Raw genomic sequence first — 18,525 nt, forward strand, 5'->3', positions numbered from 1 at the left:
TCCCGTGGAGATCTCACAGCCCACAGTTGTTACTGTCATTCATTATCACTGCAGTCTCCATCCACACACATATGGGCAAGCTGGAGCTTGTACAAACACTCACACAAGACCCCTGCATGCATGCACACCACCTCACCCACTTTCATAAGCACACACACACACACTCATACCCCCACACCCACACACAAAGGCACACATGAGCCAAAGAGCATGGGCAGCAGGGTCATCCCAGCGCCATGCTTCATAAAGGGCGCCGTTACAATAGGTTTACTGTTACTCTGACGAGAGCTGGGGCACAAAAAGACTAATGGTGTTGGCCAGATTTCTTTTCACTTTTCACTTGATTGGAAGGAAGACAGACTGAGAGTGGACAGCATGTTATCAGAGGACATCCCTGGAGGTGAGTCTGTTCATTGGAGGGTTAATGCACGCCTTTATTTCCGCAAGTAATAAACATATGTAGAGAGAAACCTGACAGGGGATTTAGGGATTTCTGAATGTGCATCAGTATGAATCTCTTTAAAGATCATGTCATGATAATGACTAAATACTGATGGACCCAAAGAAGTCAGCTAAGTGGGCAAAAAACATTTAACTTTAGCAAGTGTGACACCTTATAATGTCTAAGTCATCCATCATATTTGATCAAGTGAAAAGTTTCAAAATGTGGTTTGATTGCATCATGTTGAGGTACGAGGTCGGAGGGAGGGAAGGTGAATTCCCAGGTAGACAGAGAGGCAGGAAATGAGGGGTTGTAAACCAAATGAATGAAGGGGAAGCCTCATGGATGCACACTTTAGGAGGGCGGGCTAGATCAAAATACAAGGAGCTGAGCCGAGGGGGATTGGAGTTAAAGGAGGGGACTGCTATAACAGGGGCAGAGGTGGGGTTTGGGGTGACAGATGGGACTCACCCTCAGTCAGAGTGGTGTTAAATTGTGAGATTCTTCTTAGTTGGGACTAGCATTGATATTTGCTCTGCAGCTGTCAATGATTCAACACCTACAGCACCACACCCTCTGACCCTGTGAACAACACACATAGCACACACACACACACACACACACGCATTCACAGCCATATTTCATATCCTGCAACAGGCCTCCGGGGTAGTTTCTGTCACTCGTCAAAATGAAAAAAATTCTTGAGCGACAACAACAATGATTCATGAGTTAAACATTAACATATTCGTTACTGTTTCTGGGTTATTCTATGTTCTGGCTGTGTTTGCTTGAAGTCATGCTCATCTCTATTTTATAAGCAATTTTCAGGCCAGGTGCAGTGAATTAACAGCTAAATCATGGTCTGGCCTTTGCGATGCCTTCATGTAGTCAGGGAATAAAGGCATATTTAGGTAATGTCAGGGACCAAATAAGTGCTATTCAGTTTTTGTTCTACAATCAAAACTGACACAATTTAGAAAAAATGGGAAGATCGGAAGATTTATTATAGCAAGAAAAGTTACACTTGTAATTCCAATCCATACTTTAGAGTCAAAGTGTCAATAATTTTTAAAATAGCTACTTTACTGATGAGTGCTAGTTGAAGGGTGTACACACTTATATAGCCACTTTGTTAGTATTATTTATTATTATTATTATTTATTTTTGCCTCAAATAGTTCATGTTATATTCAAATACATTGTACAAGCTAAATGTAGAAAAACCACATTCTGAAATGATTTACCGCCGTCTCGTTTTTTTCTGCGTCAGCAAAAACCCAGGATTTGAACAAGGGCGTGTAACGTTTTTATTTCCACTGTGCAGAAAATCCGCATGCATCTGGTCAAGGTGGACCTAGCATATTTCCAATTTGCTATTATTTTTTTTTTTTCATTTTGCGCCTTAGATGCAAATGCACTGCACTAGAACATTTTATGGAATATTTGATGCATAGATAGATTGTTGTGCGAAAGAAAGTAGCAATAGTACCATGTAGTTTTAGTATATCACAATATATTGTATTTAAATGAACCATTTATCTTTAAAACAGCCACAGGGCAGTAAAAGGCACAGTGTGCCATGTAAGTGTGTGACTCGGCGTGTAATTCGTTGTATTTCGTTTACAAAATTGATCCACATAGTGAGATGAAAATACTCTTAAGCCACATTTTTTCCCGTTTGTGTATTTTAAGTAAAACAACGTGCAATTCCTTTAAATTTAGGCCATTTAGTAAAATCGTAACAAAAAAGAGCAACAGGGGAAACGCTGAGGTCAGAATAAAAACCTGTGATTTGCTCTCGCCCCCGCCTCCCTCCTAGTCTCACTCCTAGTCTCACCTGGACGGAAGTAACAGCGCAGGTAATCGCTGCTGCTCGCCTCCTCCTCCTCTCCAGGTGCTGCGGTCTCGCAGCCCTCTGCTTGTCTGTAACATATTTCATTTGGAGGAGGCATGGCGCTGGATATGTTTCACGCCTGGAGATAGCCCATGAGAAGACCTGGATCATTCTTCTTCTGTTTCTTCTCACCCAGTAACCTCACGGACTAATGTGGCTTCTACTGCTGAGCCTGATTCTCCGGCACTGGATCTACACCGTGGAGGGTAAGCGGGAGCCTCGCTCGATCACTAAACATTAAAGGCTGCACAGAAAGGACCATGGTGTTTGGTGACTTTTGACTTTATTATTAAAACAGAAATAATCACAAATTTGGGATTATAATTATTAGAATATAATGAAAGCATATCTCCTCAGACCTATAAAGTGTGGTTGTCTGTTTAAACTTTATTATACGAATGAGGTCCAGAAATGATCAACTTTCAGAATTTGAGTTACCTTCCCTGAAAATATTTTTACTAATGGGAACATTCTTCTTAGTGTTAAGTTCATGTGTGTTGCAGGATCATGCTCAATTGTGAGCGCTGTGACCTGTGATGAGTGTCTGCAGCTTAGTCCTCATTGTGCCTGGTGTACTCAGGAGGTAAACAGGATTGTATTCAGAGATTAAAAAAAAAATAAAATGCAACATAGGTTATTTAGATGGAACCTTGATATATTTCTAAATGTTGCAATGTTTTCCTTTATCTGTCAGAATTTCACAGACTGGGTTTCAGTCTCAGGGAGATGTGACACATCGGATAACTTGCTAGAAAAAGGATGCTCAAGGGACCATCTCCATTACCCCGTTTCCGAAAGCCAAATCCTCCAAGATCGACCACTCGGGAAGAACACAGACGATGCAAACACCACTCAGATCTCCCCACAAAAAATGTCCCTCAAGCTGCGACCAGGTAATCAAATCAGATTATGTTAAATTATTCCGGAGGTGGATTCTCATTATCAGGGTACTTTAAATGGTGATCTTGTTTGTCTGTATCCACAGGCAGTGAGGAGATTTTTCAGGTTAGGGTTCAACACACAGAGGATTATCCAGTAGACATGTACTACCTGATGGACCTGTCAGCCTCCATGATTGATGATCTTCAGATGATCAAAGACTTGGGCTCCTCTCTGTCCAGAGAGATGTCCAAACTCACCAGTAAATTTCGAATGGGCTTTGGCTCCTTTGTGGAAAAGCCCGTCCTTCCCTACATCAAGATTACTGAGGAAAGTCTGGCCAATCCCTGCAGGTGTGTTGAATAAATATGAAAGCAAGAAAAGGGCTTGATGAACTGGAGCTTTCAACAATATCACATCGTTACATTGTAATTTTACCTGTTTGTTTCTGTTTGTTACAGTGACGTGGGACAATCTTGTCTCCCAACATTTGGCTACAAACACGTCTTGTCTTTGACAAGTAGAACCAGCAGTTTCAATGACATAATCGCAAAGCAACGTGTGTCCGCTAATATAGATAATGTGGAATGTGGTTTTGATGCTATCATGCAAGCAGCAGTTTGTGGGGTAGGATTTTTTTAAGAATTTTGTAAGACTTTCTCTACAATTTCAGGTTTCTGTTCATGTTTCATAATTAACGGGGTTTTGCTGCTTTTGTAGGACAAGATCGGTTGGAGGAATGATTCCATGCGTCTGTTGGTGTTTGTCAGTGATGGGGACTCTCACTTCGGGATGGACAGCAAATTGGCCGGGATTGTGATTCCTAATGACGGTCAATGTCATTTGGATGCAAATAATGAATATTCCATGTCCACAAAGCAGGTAAATCTTCACACAACCAGCCAAAGGGTTCCTCAGAGAAAGCATGCGAGGTCAAAGCAAGCACTTTCACTTTGAAGTTGTAATAACAGCAATCCTAAATTTAAAAAGTATACAAAATTATTAATTGAACTTGTTCAAATTTTGGCACGTTACAACCATAACTATGTGTATTTTGTTAGGAGTTTATGTGATAGACCAACACAAATATCCAAAATGTGAGACTCAGTCCTTCTGAGTCAGTACTTCGTAGAACCACCTTGCCGCAGATTTTCAATTCCGCCTAGGTCTGAATTTTGGGTTGTCCATTCTAACACCCCAATATGCCTTGAAACCTATTCAGTTGTTGCTGTAGCTGCAGGGTTTAGGGTTTGTGTTCAGAAGGGTGAACTTTAAACACTGGTATGTATCTCCCTCCATTTTCCCATAAACTCTGACCTGCTTCCCTGCCCCTGCTAAATAAAAGCATCCCCACAGCAAAATGCTGCCACTACCATGTTTTAATATTGAGATGGTGTGTTTATGTTGGTGTGTAGTGTTATGTTTTCCATTTTCCGGACAAGAGCACCTTCTTCCACGTGTTTGCTGTGTCTCCTACATAAGTCGTTGCAAACTTTAAATTGTCCTTATTATGGTTTTCTTTCAACAAGGACTTTCTTTTTGCCACTAATTCTTAAAGGCCAGATTTGTGGAGTTCGCAACTAATAGCTGTCCTGTCAACAGATTCTCCCACCTGAGCCATGGATCTCTGCAGCTCCTCTAAAGTTACCATGGGCCTCATGGCTGCTTCTCTGATTAATGCTCTGCATGTTAGCCTGTCAGTTTAGGTGGATGGCCATGTCTTGGCAGGTTTGTAGTCGTACCATAATCTGTCCTGTTTTGGATGAGTTATTCAAAGCTTGGGATATTATTTTATAACTTGACCCTGCTTTAAACTTCAAATGGTGTTTAACTTTATGTCCTTCAAAGAACAGCTGTATTTTTTACAGTTACTTACAGCTGGACTCTATTTACCATTTAGCAGGCAGTGGATTTTATTTAGCGGAATCATATATGGTGGTGAAAACACAGAAAAACCACACTTTTTAGATTTTAATTGTAAAAACCAAAAATTTTTCATTTTGTGTGCAATCTTGTGCTGGTCTATCAGATAAAAGTTAAAGTACATTGCAGTTTGTAGTTATAACATAACAAAATGTGAAAACATATTTTTTCAAAACACTAAATTTCTTCCAAGCCTTGACCAATACCAGATCAGTTCATATTTTTAACTGATATAAATTCAGTTACATTTCTCTGTTCTTAGGCAAACCTGCCCGCCTACGCACCCACACCTTTGTCAAGTCTTGCTACTGTTACATAGATGTGGCATTTCTGAGTATGTCTCAGGACACAGTTGAATGTTCTGATAATATCAAGTGAATGTACTTTTAGTATATGTAGACAGTTAGGTTTTAGAAGTACTCGTACTCGTCGTCTTCCGCTTATCCGGGACCGGGTCGCGGGGGCAGCAGACTCAGCAGAGACGCCCAGACGTCCCTCTCTCCAGACACCTCCTCCAGTTCCTCCAGGGGGAGCCCAAGGCGTTCCCAGGCCAGCCGAGAGACATAGTCCCTCCAGCGTGTCCTGGGCCGTCCCCTGGGCCTCCTCCCGGTGGGACGTACCTGGAACACCTCCCGAGGAAGGCGTCCAGGAGGCATCCGGTATAGATGCCCGAGCCACCTCAACTGGCTCCTATCGATGTGGAGGAGCAGCGGCTCTACTCCGAGCTCCTCCCGGATGGCCGAGCTCCTCACCCTATCTCTAAGGGAGTGCCCGGCCACCCTACGGAGGAAGCTCATTTCAGCCGCTTGTATCCGGGATCTCGTTCTTTCGGTCATGACCCAAAGTTCATGGCCATAGGTGAGGGTAGGAACGTAGACAGACCGGTAAATTGAGAGCTTCGCTTTTCGGCTCAGCTTTCTCTTCATCACAACGGACCGGCACAGTGCCCCCATTACTGCAGCAGCCGCACCGATCCGTCTGTCGATCTCCTGCTCCATTCTTCCCTCACTCATGAACAAGACCCCGAGATACTTAAACTCCTCCACTTGAGGCAGGAACTCCCCTCCAACCTGAAGAGGAAAAGCCACCCTTTTCCGGTCGAGAACCGTGGCCTTGGACTTGGAGGAGCTGATCTTCATCCCAGCTGCTTCACACTCGGCTGCGAACCGCCCCAGCGCATGCTGTAGGTCTTGGCTAGAGGGGGCCACTATTAGAAGTAATGTTTTTTTTTTTTCTTCTTCAGTTAGCCCATTATTAGCTCAGCTTTGAGGAATCGTTTGTTTCAAATGAAATATTCAGCATTAATCTTGTGCCGCTGTCTTCAGGAGTATCCAACTCTCGGTCAGCTCATTGATAAAGTGGTCGAGAACAACATCCTCCTGATATTTGCTGTGACAGAGAAGCAAATAAATAATTACAAGGTAACCGTTCCTTTTTGTTACGTTTTTTTTTTTTTTTTTCCCAATAGTGTAAATCCATGCTAGAAAAATACTTGCCTTTAGGGAGTGTAATGCTTACTGAGGTTAACATATTTATCTATTGAGCTGTATTCAGGTTGTTACAACTAGCCCAGGGTTTTTTTCTTTGCCCTTTTTATTCTTCTAATTTTGGAAATCTGAGCAGGGCTGCCCACATTATGACAACAACATGGTCGTTTATCTGCTTTGTTTTTCTCTCAGAACTATGCAAATCTCATACCTGGCGCCACAGTTGGAGTCCTGGCAACAGATTCGGGAAACATCCTGGAACTGATTGTAACAGCTTACAAGGTAAATAAACAGTCCTGATGATCTGAGACATACCCCAGAGAAAGCTGTAAAATTTGAAGCTATAATATTGTGGTTAAACTATTTTAACATTCACCATGACTTGACCCTCTATGACAGCCGTGAGTCGGTCTTTCCAAGATTCCTCCCCATTCGCTTGTTTCCTCTTTCATTCTTCTTTCTTCTGCTGAATTTTTTTTTTTTTTTATTACCTCTGCCATCCTGTACTTTGCATCGACATGTTTTGCTGCGAGTTTCTGCTTGTCCCATTCGTTTGATCTTCTCTGATTCTAACTTGCTCTTTCTTCTCCGCTCCTTCCCTCTGCCGCTCTCGGCTGTGTCGTTTTTGCAAATCCCCTCTGGCGGCAGTGACCGGTGGAGGAGTGGAGCCCAGTCCTCTAATTACTGTGCCTAGTTACTCCGTTTGCAGCAACGTTAACTGAGGTCCCTGTTATCACTCTGATTGTAGGCGCAGGGCCTAAAAGGAATGCAATACAAAGAGGAATATTCTATGACAGTGTGTGGATAATGTGTATTTATAAAGGGAATGTTGGAATTACGGTTTGGTTTCTCAGAGATTACATATTTAAGGCCACTTCACTTTAAATACGTTGACAGTTATTTACTGAACCTCAGCACAGACCTTCAGATCTGTTTTATGGACTTATTCCGTGTTATGTTGGGTGTATCCCATAAATGTCCTAGTTTTCTCCAACATAGCAACACTCGCAATGTAGTACAGTTAAAATTAACCCTCTGTTCACATCCAGACGGTTTGTCAGTCCATTCGTCATGCAGCTTGCTCTCCACCTAAGGTCAACTGTCATTCTTGTCTCAGCCATCTTGTTTGGTTAAACACACCTGGCACAATGACTCACCTGAAAGACACAAATGAAGGTTCAAACAGCTAGCACATCATAGGTCACGGCAGGGTGAAACTGTGATTCCATTTATGGTCTTAGAGATCCCTTTTCAAGATAAACAAGGGACACCCTCTTCAGTATCTATTTCCTTTCCATACCTTCTACTGAAATATGAAGGTCATGAACTGTTTTCCAGGAGCTGCGTTCAGAGATTGAACTTGAGGTTCTCGGAGACACAGAGGAGCTTCAAATGTCCTTTGCAACTATTTGTCCAAATGGTACGGTCTTTCCTGATCTAAAACTGTGCTCCAACATCAGACCAGGCGAGACGGTTAGTTACTTCTGCTTTTTATGGCATTTCTTGTTGCTGTTGCTTTTTTACCTGTAGTGTGTCATTCATGCATGGCAGTTCTAAGTGCTGCACCACTCATTATTTAATGAGAAAGATAAGATAGCAGAATGAGAGGAACAGCTGCAGACAATAAAATAAGTATTGAACAGCTGAATGGATTTCTCAGTAATATGTTTGTAATATTTCTATTGACATGAAATTCACACCAGGTGTCAGTTACTATCTAAGTAGCCACACATGAAAAACATTAATGCAAATTAGTCCACAGAGACTAATGAACATCTCCACAGAGATGAAGATTTTGAATTAAATCTTTTGGAACTTTTTCTTTCCTCTGCAGGTTGTGTTTAACGTGTCTGTGGGGCTCTCAGGATGTCTGTCAGGAGTTCGGCACTTCTCCCTCAAACCAGTGGGCTTGCAGGACAGCTTGGAGGTGGAACTTGAGTCTCTTTGTTCCTGTGACTGCCAGCAGCCTTCTACAGCAAACAACAGCCAGTGCACAGAAGGCCAGGGGGTTTACCACTGTGGCGTGTGCATGTGTCAGCCAGGGTTTCTAGGAGCCCAGTGTGAATGCAATGAGGAGGCTGTTTTGTTGAGTAACTGCTTCTCGAACAATGAATCTGAGATATGCAACAGTCAAGGGGACTGTTACTGCGGACAGTGTGTGTGTCATGCATCCAGCTTCGGCCGGATCTACGGACCTTACTGCGAGTGTGACAATTACTCCTGTGTTCGCTTCCGAGGAGAACTCTGTGGAGGTGAGGTCTCTCATGTGAATGCTGCTACGTCTCTCTTCTTGGTTTTGTGGTGAGCCAGTTTCCTGAAGGACTTTACACTTGTAGGTCATGGAGTGTGTGACTGCGGGGAGTGTCACTGTGAACGGGGCTGGACGGGGGAATACTGCAACTGCAGCACCAGCTCCAAGGCATGCATGTTGGAGGACGGCAGCCTCTGCAGTGGCAGGGGGAAATGCATGTGCGGCCAGTGCATCTGCTCTGTTCCTGGGGCGTCTGGAGAAAAGTGTGAAAGGTGCCCAACATGTGGAGACTCCTGCAGCTCGGCAAAGTAAGTACAAATTGATCTCTTCTTCTTCTAGCTGAATAGGAATTTAACCTGGAAGAATTTGTCAGGTTCACGGCTTAGATCAATATTTCCTTACTAGAAAGATAAAGCATTGTTACATCTGTTTGTGTTATGTTTTCTCCTCGTGCTACACGATCTGGCTGTTCTTTTGAGTTCAGGGATATCACGTTTTGCTCCTCTTGTTCACATGTGTCTACACCTTCCATGTAACATCAAAAGACACTAATGTTGCCAACACAGTACTAAAAGATTTCCTTTCTCTACTGTAAAGCAGCTGTCAGGGTTGGTGCCATTTGATACCACCGTTATGGGGGATACTGGTGATGGAGAGGGAGTGCACTCTTGGGAAAATGTTGATAAGTGACTAATGCTGTGATTTCTTTGTATATTCTCTATTAGTGATGGAGCCTCATCAAATCTAAGTTTTCAAGGTTTTCTACTGGGCTAAAAAAACTTTTCTGCGTATTTTTCATTATCAGGGCCTGTGTGGAGTGTCATCTGCTTGGGAAGGATGACTTTGGGTTGTGTGATCAAAACTGCAATGCTGCTAAAATATCCATAAACACAACCGCAGGTAATGGACTCCACCTGTTTTACCTGTACCTGTGGGCTTTTCACTTAAATTGGCAGCAACTTGTGACCTTCACTATTGCTAGTTGGAGTATGCATACACTGTTGATTAGCCAGTTAAATACAAACATTATAAAAACAGAGCTTCAGCAAGCCATTATTGTTGTTTCATGGTCCTGCCCCTAACTTTCAACACCTTCCACAATTAATGGCACCTCTTTCAAAGATCTGAATAAAATCCTTTAAATAAATGGTTGTTATGAAGAAGTGATGACCTTAGATGCAACTCTTTTGTGCAGTTCTCTAACAGCATATTTTAGGTCTTTCAAAAATGTTACTTTTTGCTCTAACTGTAGATGATTTGTTTATGTGAGTAGCTATTTCTTTTCTGGCAGCAATTGTTTGAATCAAGTTTGCCAACACACATCTGCCTCATTTGTGGAATGGCATGTTGTCTCATCTTTCCCATTTTCTGACACTTGCTAAGAAAATTGGGCCTCTGGGTCGCATCATCATATATTTTACAAAGGAAATTAGGAAGTCATGGATGACTAAAAGTTCCCAGGAACTCTGATTGACCAAGAAAGGAAAAGCAAAATTACAATGCTGGTCAGTTTTGGGACTGATTAAACTACAGCAGTAAAAAATGATTCAGACTATTTATATATCTTCACCAGAGTTGGCTGGGGTATTGATACTATACTGTCACATTAAAGGTTAATTTACCTTGTTCAGTTACACCGTAGGATCTTGTCATATAATGCAGTCAAGCCACTTCATGTTTTCTGCTTACTTCTGATAAATTCATTAACCCATTTGAAATCTTTAAGCTTTATTTTTAATATTTCTCACTTGTTTTATGGGTTTCTTCCTAATCACAAGAGGTATTCCATTTATTTATATATCAGAAATAAATAGTTCTTATGAAAAGAAATCATGCAATTTAAAAAGTAGTTTGTTTATGGAACTAACTCCCAGGATAGAATGAACTGAAAGATACTAACCAAAAATGTTTTTTAGGAGAATATAAATTACTGGGGAGATTGATCGTTGACTTGTCAATGTGAAATCCTTTAGGGGTTTTATTTAACTACCGTACAATTTTCCACCCTCTCAATAAAAAAGCAAGCAATTGGTTTGAGATGTAAAACTTTAAAAAGAAATCTCAAACTATCAAAATTCAGCTAATTTAGCCCTTAGGCTTGTAACATATTTCAAGAGGTCTAGGTTAGGGGAAGTTGTCAGGGGAGAACAACTGTTTTTCACATCATCTAGTACGTTGAAGGGAGCAAGACGATTTTGCATCCAAACTTGAATTTCATGTTTGTCTCAGATGAGACTGACAAGGAACCATTTCTCAAACAGTGTTTACTCTCAACTTACAGGACATGATTATGCAACAGTTAACGGCAACAAACTGCTCACTTTCCCTCCGGGCAACAACAAAACAATTCAGAAACAGGTTTTGAGTCCAGACACGTTGACTTTCACTGCATGTTCAATTGAAAACTGAAAAAGTTAATGAAGAAGGCCCTGGGGATGTAGATAACAGACATTATTTGCTTTAGTAAAATTATTTGTTAGAATTAGACTACCTGCCTGCTGTAAATGGTTTATACCATTAGAATTTGTTGTTACAGCTCGGGTTTTGTTTTATATCAGGGTCAACATGCTAAGTTTCAACTTGGGTCAGTGATTTGGAGGAATGCCAACCTCAATCGACTCATGTGTCCCTCTGAAGCCTGCAACCCCATCTCTAACACAAAACCAACCACATCCTTTCAGGTACCATAGGACAATGGGGAACATATTATTTACGTTGTTGTACAGGCAGAGCTATTATAGTGCCGGTGAATAGCCAAAGGAGCCGGCCGTCCTTCATAGAAGAGCTGATTTTAAAACCGCTGTCCCTGTGCAAACTGAGAGGTGTATCTGATTATCACTGGAGGTTTTTTCCAGTCTTTGTGTGACTCACACACACCAGATTATAACGTTTGATATGGAAATCCTAGTGACAGCACAACAGAGGAAAGAACTATCCTTTTACGTTCTCAGCTCAAGTACAAAAGGGCCGATGAAATGTGTGTACTAGAGGTATGTTCTAGAGTCACTCCTTATGAATGTATATGTTCACATTGCTTTTTAGATTATGACAAGAGCTCTTCCGTGGAATGTACGTTCATGATGAAGAACGAGTGCGAGGTGTCGTTTCATGTCGCAGAGAGTGAGACTGGACCTATCGCCTACAATCTCCACATGTACAGTAAGTTTTTCACCATAACAAAACAGATTTGGCAACCTTTTAAATGAATGGGCAACTCCGGTGAAGAATCTAGCTCATCCACAGACCTGGGTCTTTTATGATGCATCGTGTCTTTTGATCACTCCACAGGTTTTCTATGGATTTGCATCCAAGGAATTTGATGGCCATTATTTTATGTATGTTCATCATTTCTGTTTTGAATTTGAATTCATTACCCTGATAAAATATCCAAAGACACATGTTTCAGTTTTCTGAAAGAGGCGTTTAGATTTAAATTCTAAATTGCCCTAGTATTTTAAACAGTGCAAAATGTCATGTGCTTTCACAGGGTTCCCAGGGGTTTCAGAAAAAATAAACAGGTTTACACAATCACAGGTCCTCCACCATAATTAACAGTGAGCATTAGGTGCTTTTCCAAATATTCATCCTTTGCTTCATTCTAGATCTAGTTGAGGTATTTGTTTGCGGAAAAGGTTAGTTGAAAAGTCAAGATCAACATGGATCCTCATTTTTTCATTTTAATAGGTATTAAAAGAAATTGGCCTCTGTGTTGGATTTATTTTCCAGAGAAAATGAATTGTGGATGTCTAATTATCAGTATGAATTTAGGAAAAAAATATCTTTATATATTTTTGGAACTCTTATTTGTGGCAGTATGTATCGCACCAGTGATTCTGAAAAAAACCTAATTGGTGGGAAAGACAGTTATTCCTTCCCACCGGTTAAATGTGCTCAGAATAAATAATATTTTTTCAAACTTTCATGTGAATTCTGTGCTACTCAAATAACAGATAAATTTACTTTGATGTTTTTTACATATCTGTAAAAGGCATCCAAATAAGTGTCGAGGCTGCTGTAAAAGCAACATTTCTGTTCCTTTTTAATGCTTTCACTTCAACCCCATCCTCCTTTTTCTTATCTCAGGATGCCCGGAGCCCCCCAACATCCCCATGATTATTCTAGGGGTCTCCCTTTCTGTTGTGTGTATTGGCATGATCCTGTTGGCTGTGTGGAAGGCACTGGTGTCGGTGCATGACCGAAAAGAGGTGGCAAGGTTTGAAGCTGAGCGGGCAAAGGCAAAATGGCAGACGGTAAGACCTTGATGGTTTGCAACTATAGCGGGTGACATTTCTTAGTTTCTTAAAACTCCCATGTTGTTACTTGATTATATATAAATTAATCCTACATTTGACTTGCATTCTCCAAAGTCATGTTAGATCCATCTTATTCAAAGACTGACAATTCCTGTAAGAAGTTTACATATCCTCATTTCAGGATCACTTTTATGTTTGGACACCCGATTACGTTTATCTGCTGTTAGAATTAAAGAGTCTGGAAATGGTCTTTCTTTATTATTATCCCAACAAAATAGCCCCATGTCATGATGCCTCCACCAACCTGCTTGCAATTGGTACAATATTTTTATGTTTAAAAGTCTCCCCGTGATTCCTCCAAGCGAACTTCTTGTCGCTGTTGCCAGATAGCCCACTCTTTGTATTGTCTGACCATAAAAACATTTCTCCAGAAAGCCTTTGATTTGTCTGTGTAAAACGCTGCAAAATTGAGTCAAGCTTAAAGGTGTGAATATTTGGAGAATAGGCTTCTTGGTCGACACCCTTAGCCCATGTCAGTGTTAAACGCTCTTCATCGTAGACAATGACACTACTGCTTTTTACAGTTCATGGCAGGCAGTAACATTGAATGGCTTCTAGGTTGTTGCTGAGCATCCTAACCAAACTTTGTTTTCTTCTAAGTTGACGGTCTAGGTCAGAACACAGCAGGGTGATCCAATGTATTTTAAGTGGAAAATGCTGTGTTCGGATTTTAATCATCTCATTACAGTTGTGTCTTTTCTATGTCTTTTCAGGGGACCAACCCTCTTTTCAAAAGCTCCACATCTACATTCAAAAATGTAACTTATAAGAACACACAAAGAAAGGACTGTACAATAAATCACTACTGATGATAAACAGGAGGCAGAGAAAGTCACCTGAGTGCACTTGATTGCATGCAACTGTCTGTGTGAATGGGTGTGTGTGAGAAAGAAATGTTATATATGTGAAAATAATTTTTGTGTCAATTCAGATATAGTGTAAGACAGTGGAAAAACATGACAAATTAACTGCTGTAAAAGTGCACTGCTGGTATCGTACTATAAGACACTGAACGTCAATGTTTTGCAGCTGGGTAAAGAGGGATCTATACAACAAGTGGCTGACTACTGAAAAATAATTCAAATATATGTAAATATGTTGATGTTTTTATGTTTTTTTGTGTTTGTTGTTTTATTATAAAGTAAGGCTGAGCCTTCAATAATGAAACTTTTGAGTTGGGTTATTTTGTTGTAAATGGCAAACAAATCAAAGAGTTTACTGTGAATTTGATTTGATTCAGTTTTTAATGAATGTATGTCCTTGATAGTGCTTGACTGCAACAAAGGTTAAAGTTTGGTCATGTAAAATCAGCAGCATTGTGGTATTCTCTAGTCACACTGTTGCTGAAATATTGATATATTTAAGGTAACTTTTTTTTTTAGCATTTCACCGTCTTGGCAATACTTTTTTCTTCCTCTGCTTCTGGACTTGTTTTTCAGGGGATTATTGGTAAAATCTTGTTTTAACATGTTCATATTTTTCAGCATTGTGTTTACCTAAATAAAGTTGGGTTTCTTCCTATTATTTCAGACAGAAAAGCTGGGTAAGAACAGAACTCATGACAGCCGAGTGGTTCAATGTGCAAAATATGACAGAACTCTTATTGCTACATTTATTGAACTAGATCCATCCATAGCATCCCATCAATGGTTTGTTCCTTTTAAGCACGTTTGGATAACAATAAAACACATTTTTGCAGTAAAATATTATTTTATGGTACTATTTTTACATATCTTGAATTATCCACACTTGTGGTTGTTCTGGACAAAGTTTGATTTGATTCTAATAGCTTATTGGATTGGCAGACTTCTATATGCTCTTAATAAAATTTTACATAAAACTTAGACAACATTTTTACAGTTTGTTAGAGAGAATGGGAGTCACTGAAAGATCATTTTAGGTTTATTTAAAAAACAAAGTGCCATGTATTCACCCTTTAAAATGATCACACTAGGGTTTGGTGGAGTTGTGATGAGCAGTAAATATATTTCCTGCAGTAACAAACTGTCTGAACGACATTTGAAAATAGGATGCAGTATGCAGTGCAATGGGTGTCGAAGTTGAGCTCTAAACCAGATAGAAGGGCATAAATGTGGAAATTGCGCTCAGGCTTGGCTGTGCTGGTTGCTGGGAGACTGACAGAAGTAATGAGTGTCGTGGGCTGCAGTTTGAATGCATCATGTAGATATGGGACAGTCAAAACAAAGCCCTGGTATTCTATTTCTAAAAAAGGAGGAACAACAGTCTGTGTATGAGGTTTATACAGCTCTTTCTGATTGGACTGGCCTGTTTATTGCTACACAGCACAGGAAAGCACAGGGAAATGTTGGGCTGCTTTTTTGTGATCAATAGGGCAACAGCTTGACAAATAAAGATCATTGAATTTTGAAGATTCAAATTCAAAATATGTATGTGTTCCACAAATGCAAAGAAGGGCTGTGCTCTGCCAAGAATGCTGTCTTGCTAATTAAAATCATTTGAACTGGTTGCATTAAAGCAAAGCCTGAAAAAACGTGCTACTTCTTTTGTCTTTTTGTCTATATAGCGCCAATTCACAACATGTGTTGTGAATTGGCGCTATATAAATAAAACTGAATTGAATTAAATTGAATTGAATCCCAGCAATACCCAGCAAGGGTGCAATTTGGAGGTGTTTTCCCTTCTCTTTTGCTCCATGCACTATAGCTGTTAGTGACTGCGTTTTACAGACCCCTCAGTTTGAAGCTGCACATACACATGCATGGGTTTAAAAAGGAATGCGCAAACTCCACTACCAAATGTGCAAGGGCCCAAATGCAGTCTGTTTTGAAGTGTTGAAGGATTAATTCCTCTTTGAAACTGATGCAACTCTGGTGAGCCCATAGATCGTCTCCCTGGTGACAATCCTCTGTTTTTCCAAACTCAGGTTAAGAAAGTTTTGAACGACAGGTAAGATACTGACTATCGACGATAAAATCACGGAACTACACTTCAAAAATCTGAAGAATCCTGTATCACGTATAAAGCAATACATTATTTGACAGTAAAGCACCTTTCCTTTGGAATATGCATTTGATAAACAATCATATATTGCTTAATGAACAATTATCTATAATCAGGGATGAACTACAGAATTTTGACTAATTAAAATGCAGCATTAATGTCTTTAATGAAAATCTTGTAGGTATAGGCTGTAATGCCAAATATCCCTGCAGGTACACAGGTAGATGTACATCTTTAAAATTGTTAGTAGAAAACCATTTGGATCACAAGTTTGTATCATGAAGTTCAAACAACAAAGAGTGAGTAAAAAGTCAAGGTAACAGTATGCCTTGTTATTTGAGTTTAAATATTTTATATAATTTTTATGTAGAAATGCAACACCTTTCCATTTTGCATTATGTTGAATAACGTTATTAGACAGCTGAGCAAATAACTCAAATAATGTTCTTGAAATATTCTCTTAAATTAATTCCAGATATTTTGACATGTTAAATACTCATGAAGATCATTTTTATACGTTATTTTTTAGATGTTTAATGAAGTATCATTTCAGGAAGAGATGTGAAGAAATTATGAGGACCTTTACAAAATATGGAAAATCCTCTGTGCTATTTTGCAAACCCCTCACAAAGCATTCCCCATATGATACATGTCTTTAGGAAACCATCAAAGAAAAGTCATTGGGACATTTGGGGATGTTCCCAGAACGTTCGCCTGTATATATCGTTTTTGCGTGTTAGGAGTCTTCTGGTGAAAAGTCTCCTGGCCGTGTCCCAGTGGAAACACAGCAGAAAGCGGCAAGAATGCAGCGCTCGGACCCGGGCGGCAGCAGCAGCTCCTCCGTCAGACGTGACGTCGAGGCTGGTTCCCAGCAGAAAAACTGCACTCCGGGGAAAGTTTTCTAGAAGGGGGGGAAACCACCCTAAAAATACCCGGAACCCCGGAATGTGCAGACGATCGCCTCTCCAACATTTCAGCCATCTGTCGAAATGTTTCTGCGCTTCTGTAGATGCGTGAACTCGGCCGCTGCTGTTGTGGCGCTTATTTGCTTAACTGTGTTGTTGTCGAAAATCTGCCTATGTAACAGCGAGGAGAACGATGAGGTCCTGGGGAAAAACCAGCTCACTGAGTTTTACAGTAAGTTATTATGCACCATCCAGCGGCAGACCGTTGTCTTTCTTTCAAAGCCCTGTTCTGTACGTCCACGCTGCACAGATTGACTACAGACAGAGTATTGTATAACTGCGCTGCTTTGTGTTAAGGTAGGATGTGTTCTCACTGCTATGTTGTGTCTAAAATATGGCTTTCTGAAGACCTCCCTACTGTCTGTGGTGGCTCTTTGATTACAGTCATGAAACGCAGTAGCACAAGGTCCAAACAAACAGCTCTTTTCTTTTTCCAGTAAAACGCTGCCTAAAAACACTAATAACAAACATAGTTATTACAGTTATATGTTTAAGCTTTTTCTGCTTTGATGAATTAATTGAAGGATACATAGTTATCTACATAGTTATCACTCTACAAAGTTTTATGATTTGCAGCTCAAACAGAGTTGAAATCACTGACCCGTGACTAATCAAAACATGTTCGGTTATTTTTATTCATGTGAATTGTTTTTAAAATGTGGTGCAACTAGTGATTCAACCATTAACCGGACCCTGTTTTCCCTTGATTGGCTCCGGTAAATGATGGGCTGGGAAATAGTTCTCTATTGATAAAATTAACCAAAACTTCACATTTGCTCAGGTTTCAGTCTGTAAACGCATTAACCAACAGCATGTACTTTGATTCAGTTCAATACAGTTTATTCATACAGCACCAATTCCCAACACATGTCGTCTCAAGGCTTTTTACAAAGTTAATTCAATCAAATCTTACAGATTCCAAGTCAAGAGCATATATTCCGACTGATCCTAGTTATCAAACAATGCAGTCAGATTCAGTTTATTATTCAAATTGGTTTAAACCTTTTCTATCTAAGGAAACCCAACAGATTGCATCGAGTCATTGATTTGCAGCATTCGCTTGTCCTGGATGACCAAGTAGCAACTGTGGACAGTCACTTGCATTGTGTCGTTGACTTTGGAGCAATCCTTCATACCAAGCATGCATGTAGCGACAGTGGAAATGAACATCCCCCTTTAACAGGAAGAAACCTCCTGCAGAACCAGGTTCAATGTGAGCGGCCTTCTGAAATTAGAGAACAGAGCATACACACAAAAAGAAAACAGAAGCACTGATGCAAGAGTACTTTCTATGTGAAAGAAAAAATTAAAGTTAAAGGCAGTAGTAGCTGCTTTAGTGGCTTTATTTAGGGGAGAAACACAGCTTAGCAGATAAGCTCGGAGCCAGTTT

The 18,525-nt window shown here is 40.3% G+C and overlaps 2 protein-coding genes across 7 annotated transcripts in view; both read left to right on the forward strand.

Annotated features, from left to right (window-relative positions):
* The first annotated feature begins 278 nt into the window (after positions 1 to 278).
* Positions 279 to 14,897, forward strand: itgb6 (integrin, beta 6). 4 transcript variants are annotated; one of them, XM_047363820.1, is made up of 16 exons: positions 279 to 400; positions 2,472 to 2,541; positions 2,839 to 2,918; positions 3,030 to 3,228; positions 3,321 to 3,567; positions 3,676 to 3,841; positions 3,935 to 4,096; positions 6,463 to 6,558; positions 6,817 to 6,906; positions 7,963 to 8,097; positions 8,459 to 8,876; positions 8,961 to 9,183; positions 9,681 to 9,775; positions 11,918 to 12,034; positions 12,959 to 13,125; positions 13,902 to 14,897. In XM_047363820.1, exons 2-16 carry the CDS (start codon positions 2,487 to 2,489, stop codon positions 13,995 to 13,997), a joined length of 2,346 nt encoding a protein of 781 aa, XP_047219776.1. In that variant the 5' UTR covers positions 279 to 400; positions 2,472 to 2,486; the 3' UTR covers positions 13,998 to 14,897. The 4 variants fall into 4 exon arrangements, 3 of the variants coding, with proteins under 3 accessions (XP_047219776.1, XP_047219775.1, XP_047219777.1); XR_007038038.1 differs by lacking the exons at positions 279 to 400; positions 13,902 to 14,897 and adding an exon at positions 11,434 to 11,556 and having other exon boundaries at positions 2,307 to 2,541; positions 12,959 to 12,981; XM_047363819.1 differs by lacking the exon at positions 279 to 400 and having other exon boundaries at positions 2,307 to 2,541.
* Positions 14,898 to 16,353: 1,456 nt separating this feature from the next.
* Positions 16,354 to 18,525, forward strand: part of pla2r1 (phospholipase A2 receptor 1) — a 28,314-nt gene continuing 26,142 nt past the window's right edge. Inside the window, exon 1 of one of the 3 annotated variants that reach the window (XM_047362613.1) lies at positions 16,354 to 17,307. In XM_047362613.1, the coding sequence (XP_047218569.1) occupies positions 17,160 to 17,307 (148 nt within the window). In that variant the 5' untranslated portion in view covers positions 16,354 to 17,159. The remainder of the gene's footprint in view (positions 17,308 to 18,525) is intronic. The other 2 variants (XM_047362614.1, XM_047362615.1) reach the window with 2 other exon arrangements.

Source organism: Girardinichthys multiradiatus, chromosome 4 (assembly GCF_021462225.1).
Source record: "Girardinichthys multiradiatus isolate DD_20200921_A chromosome 4, DD_fGirMul_XY1, whole genome shotgun sequence".
Lineage (NCBI taxonomy): Eukaryota > Metazoa > Chordata > Actinopteri > Cyprinodontiformes > Goodeidae > Girardinichthys > Girardinichthys multiradiatus.

What these genes read in the sequence shown, in the direction of transcription:
- itgb6 (XM_047363820.1), top strand. Translation starts at nt 2,487, where the DNA reads ATGTGGCTTCTACTGCTGAGCCTGATTCTCCGGCACTGGATCTACACC. An exon ending in ACATCAGACCAGGCGAGACG is followed by an intron (nt 8,098 to 8,458) that starts GTTAGTTACTTC and finishes TTTCCTCTGCAG; the next exon opens with GTTGTGTTTAACGTGTCTGT. An exon ending in CAAAGGCAAAATGGCAGACG is followed by an intron (nt 13,126 to 13,901) that starts GTAAGACCTTGA and finishes ATGTCTTTTCAG; the next exon opens with GGGACCAACCCTCTTTTCAA.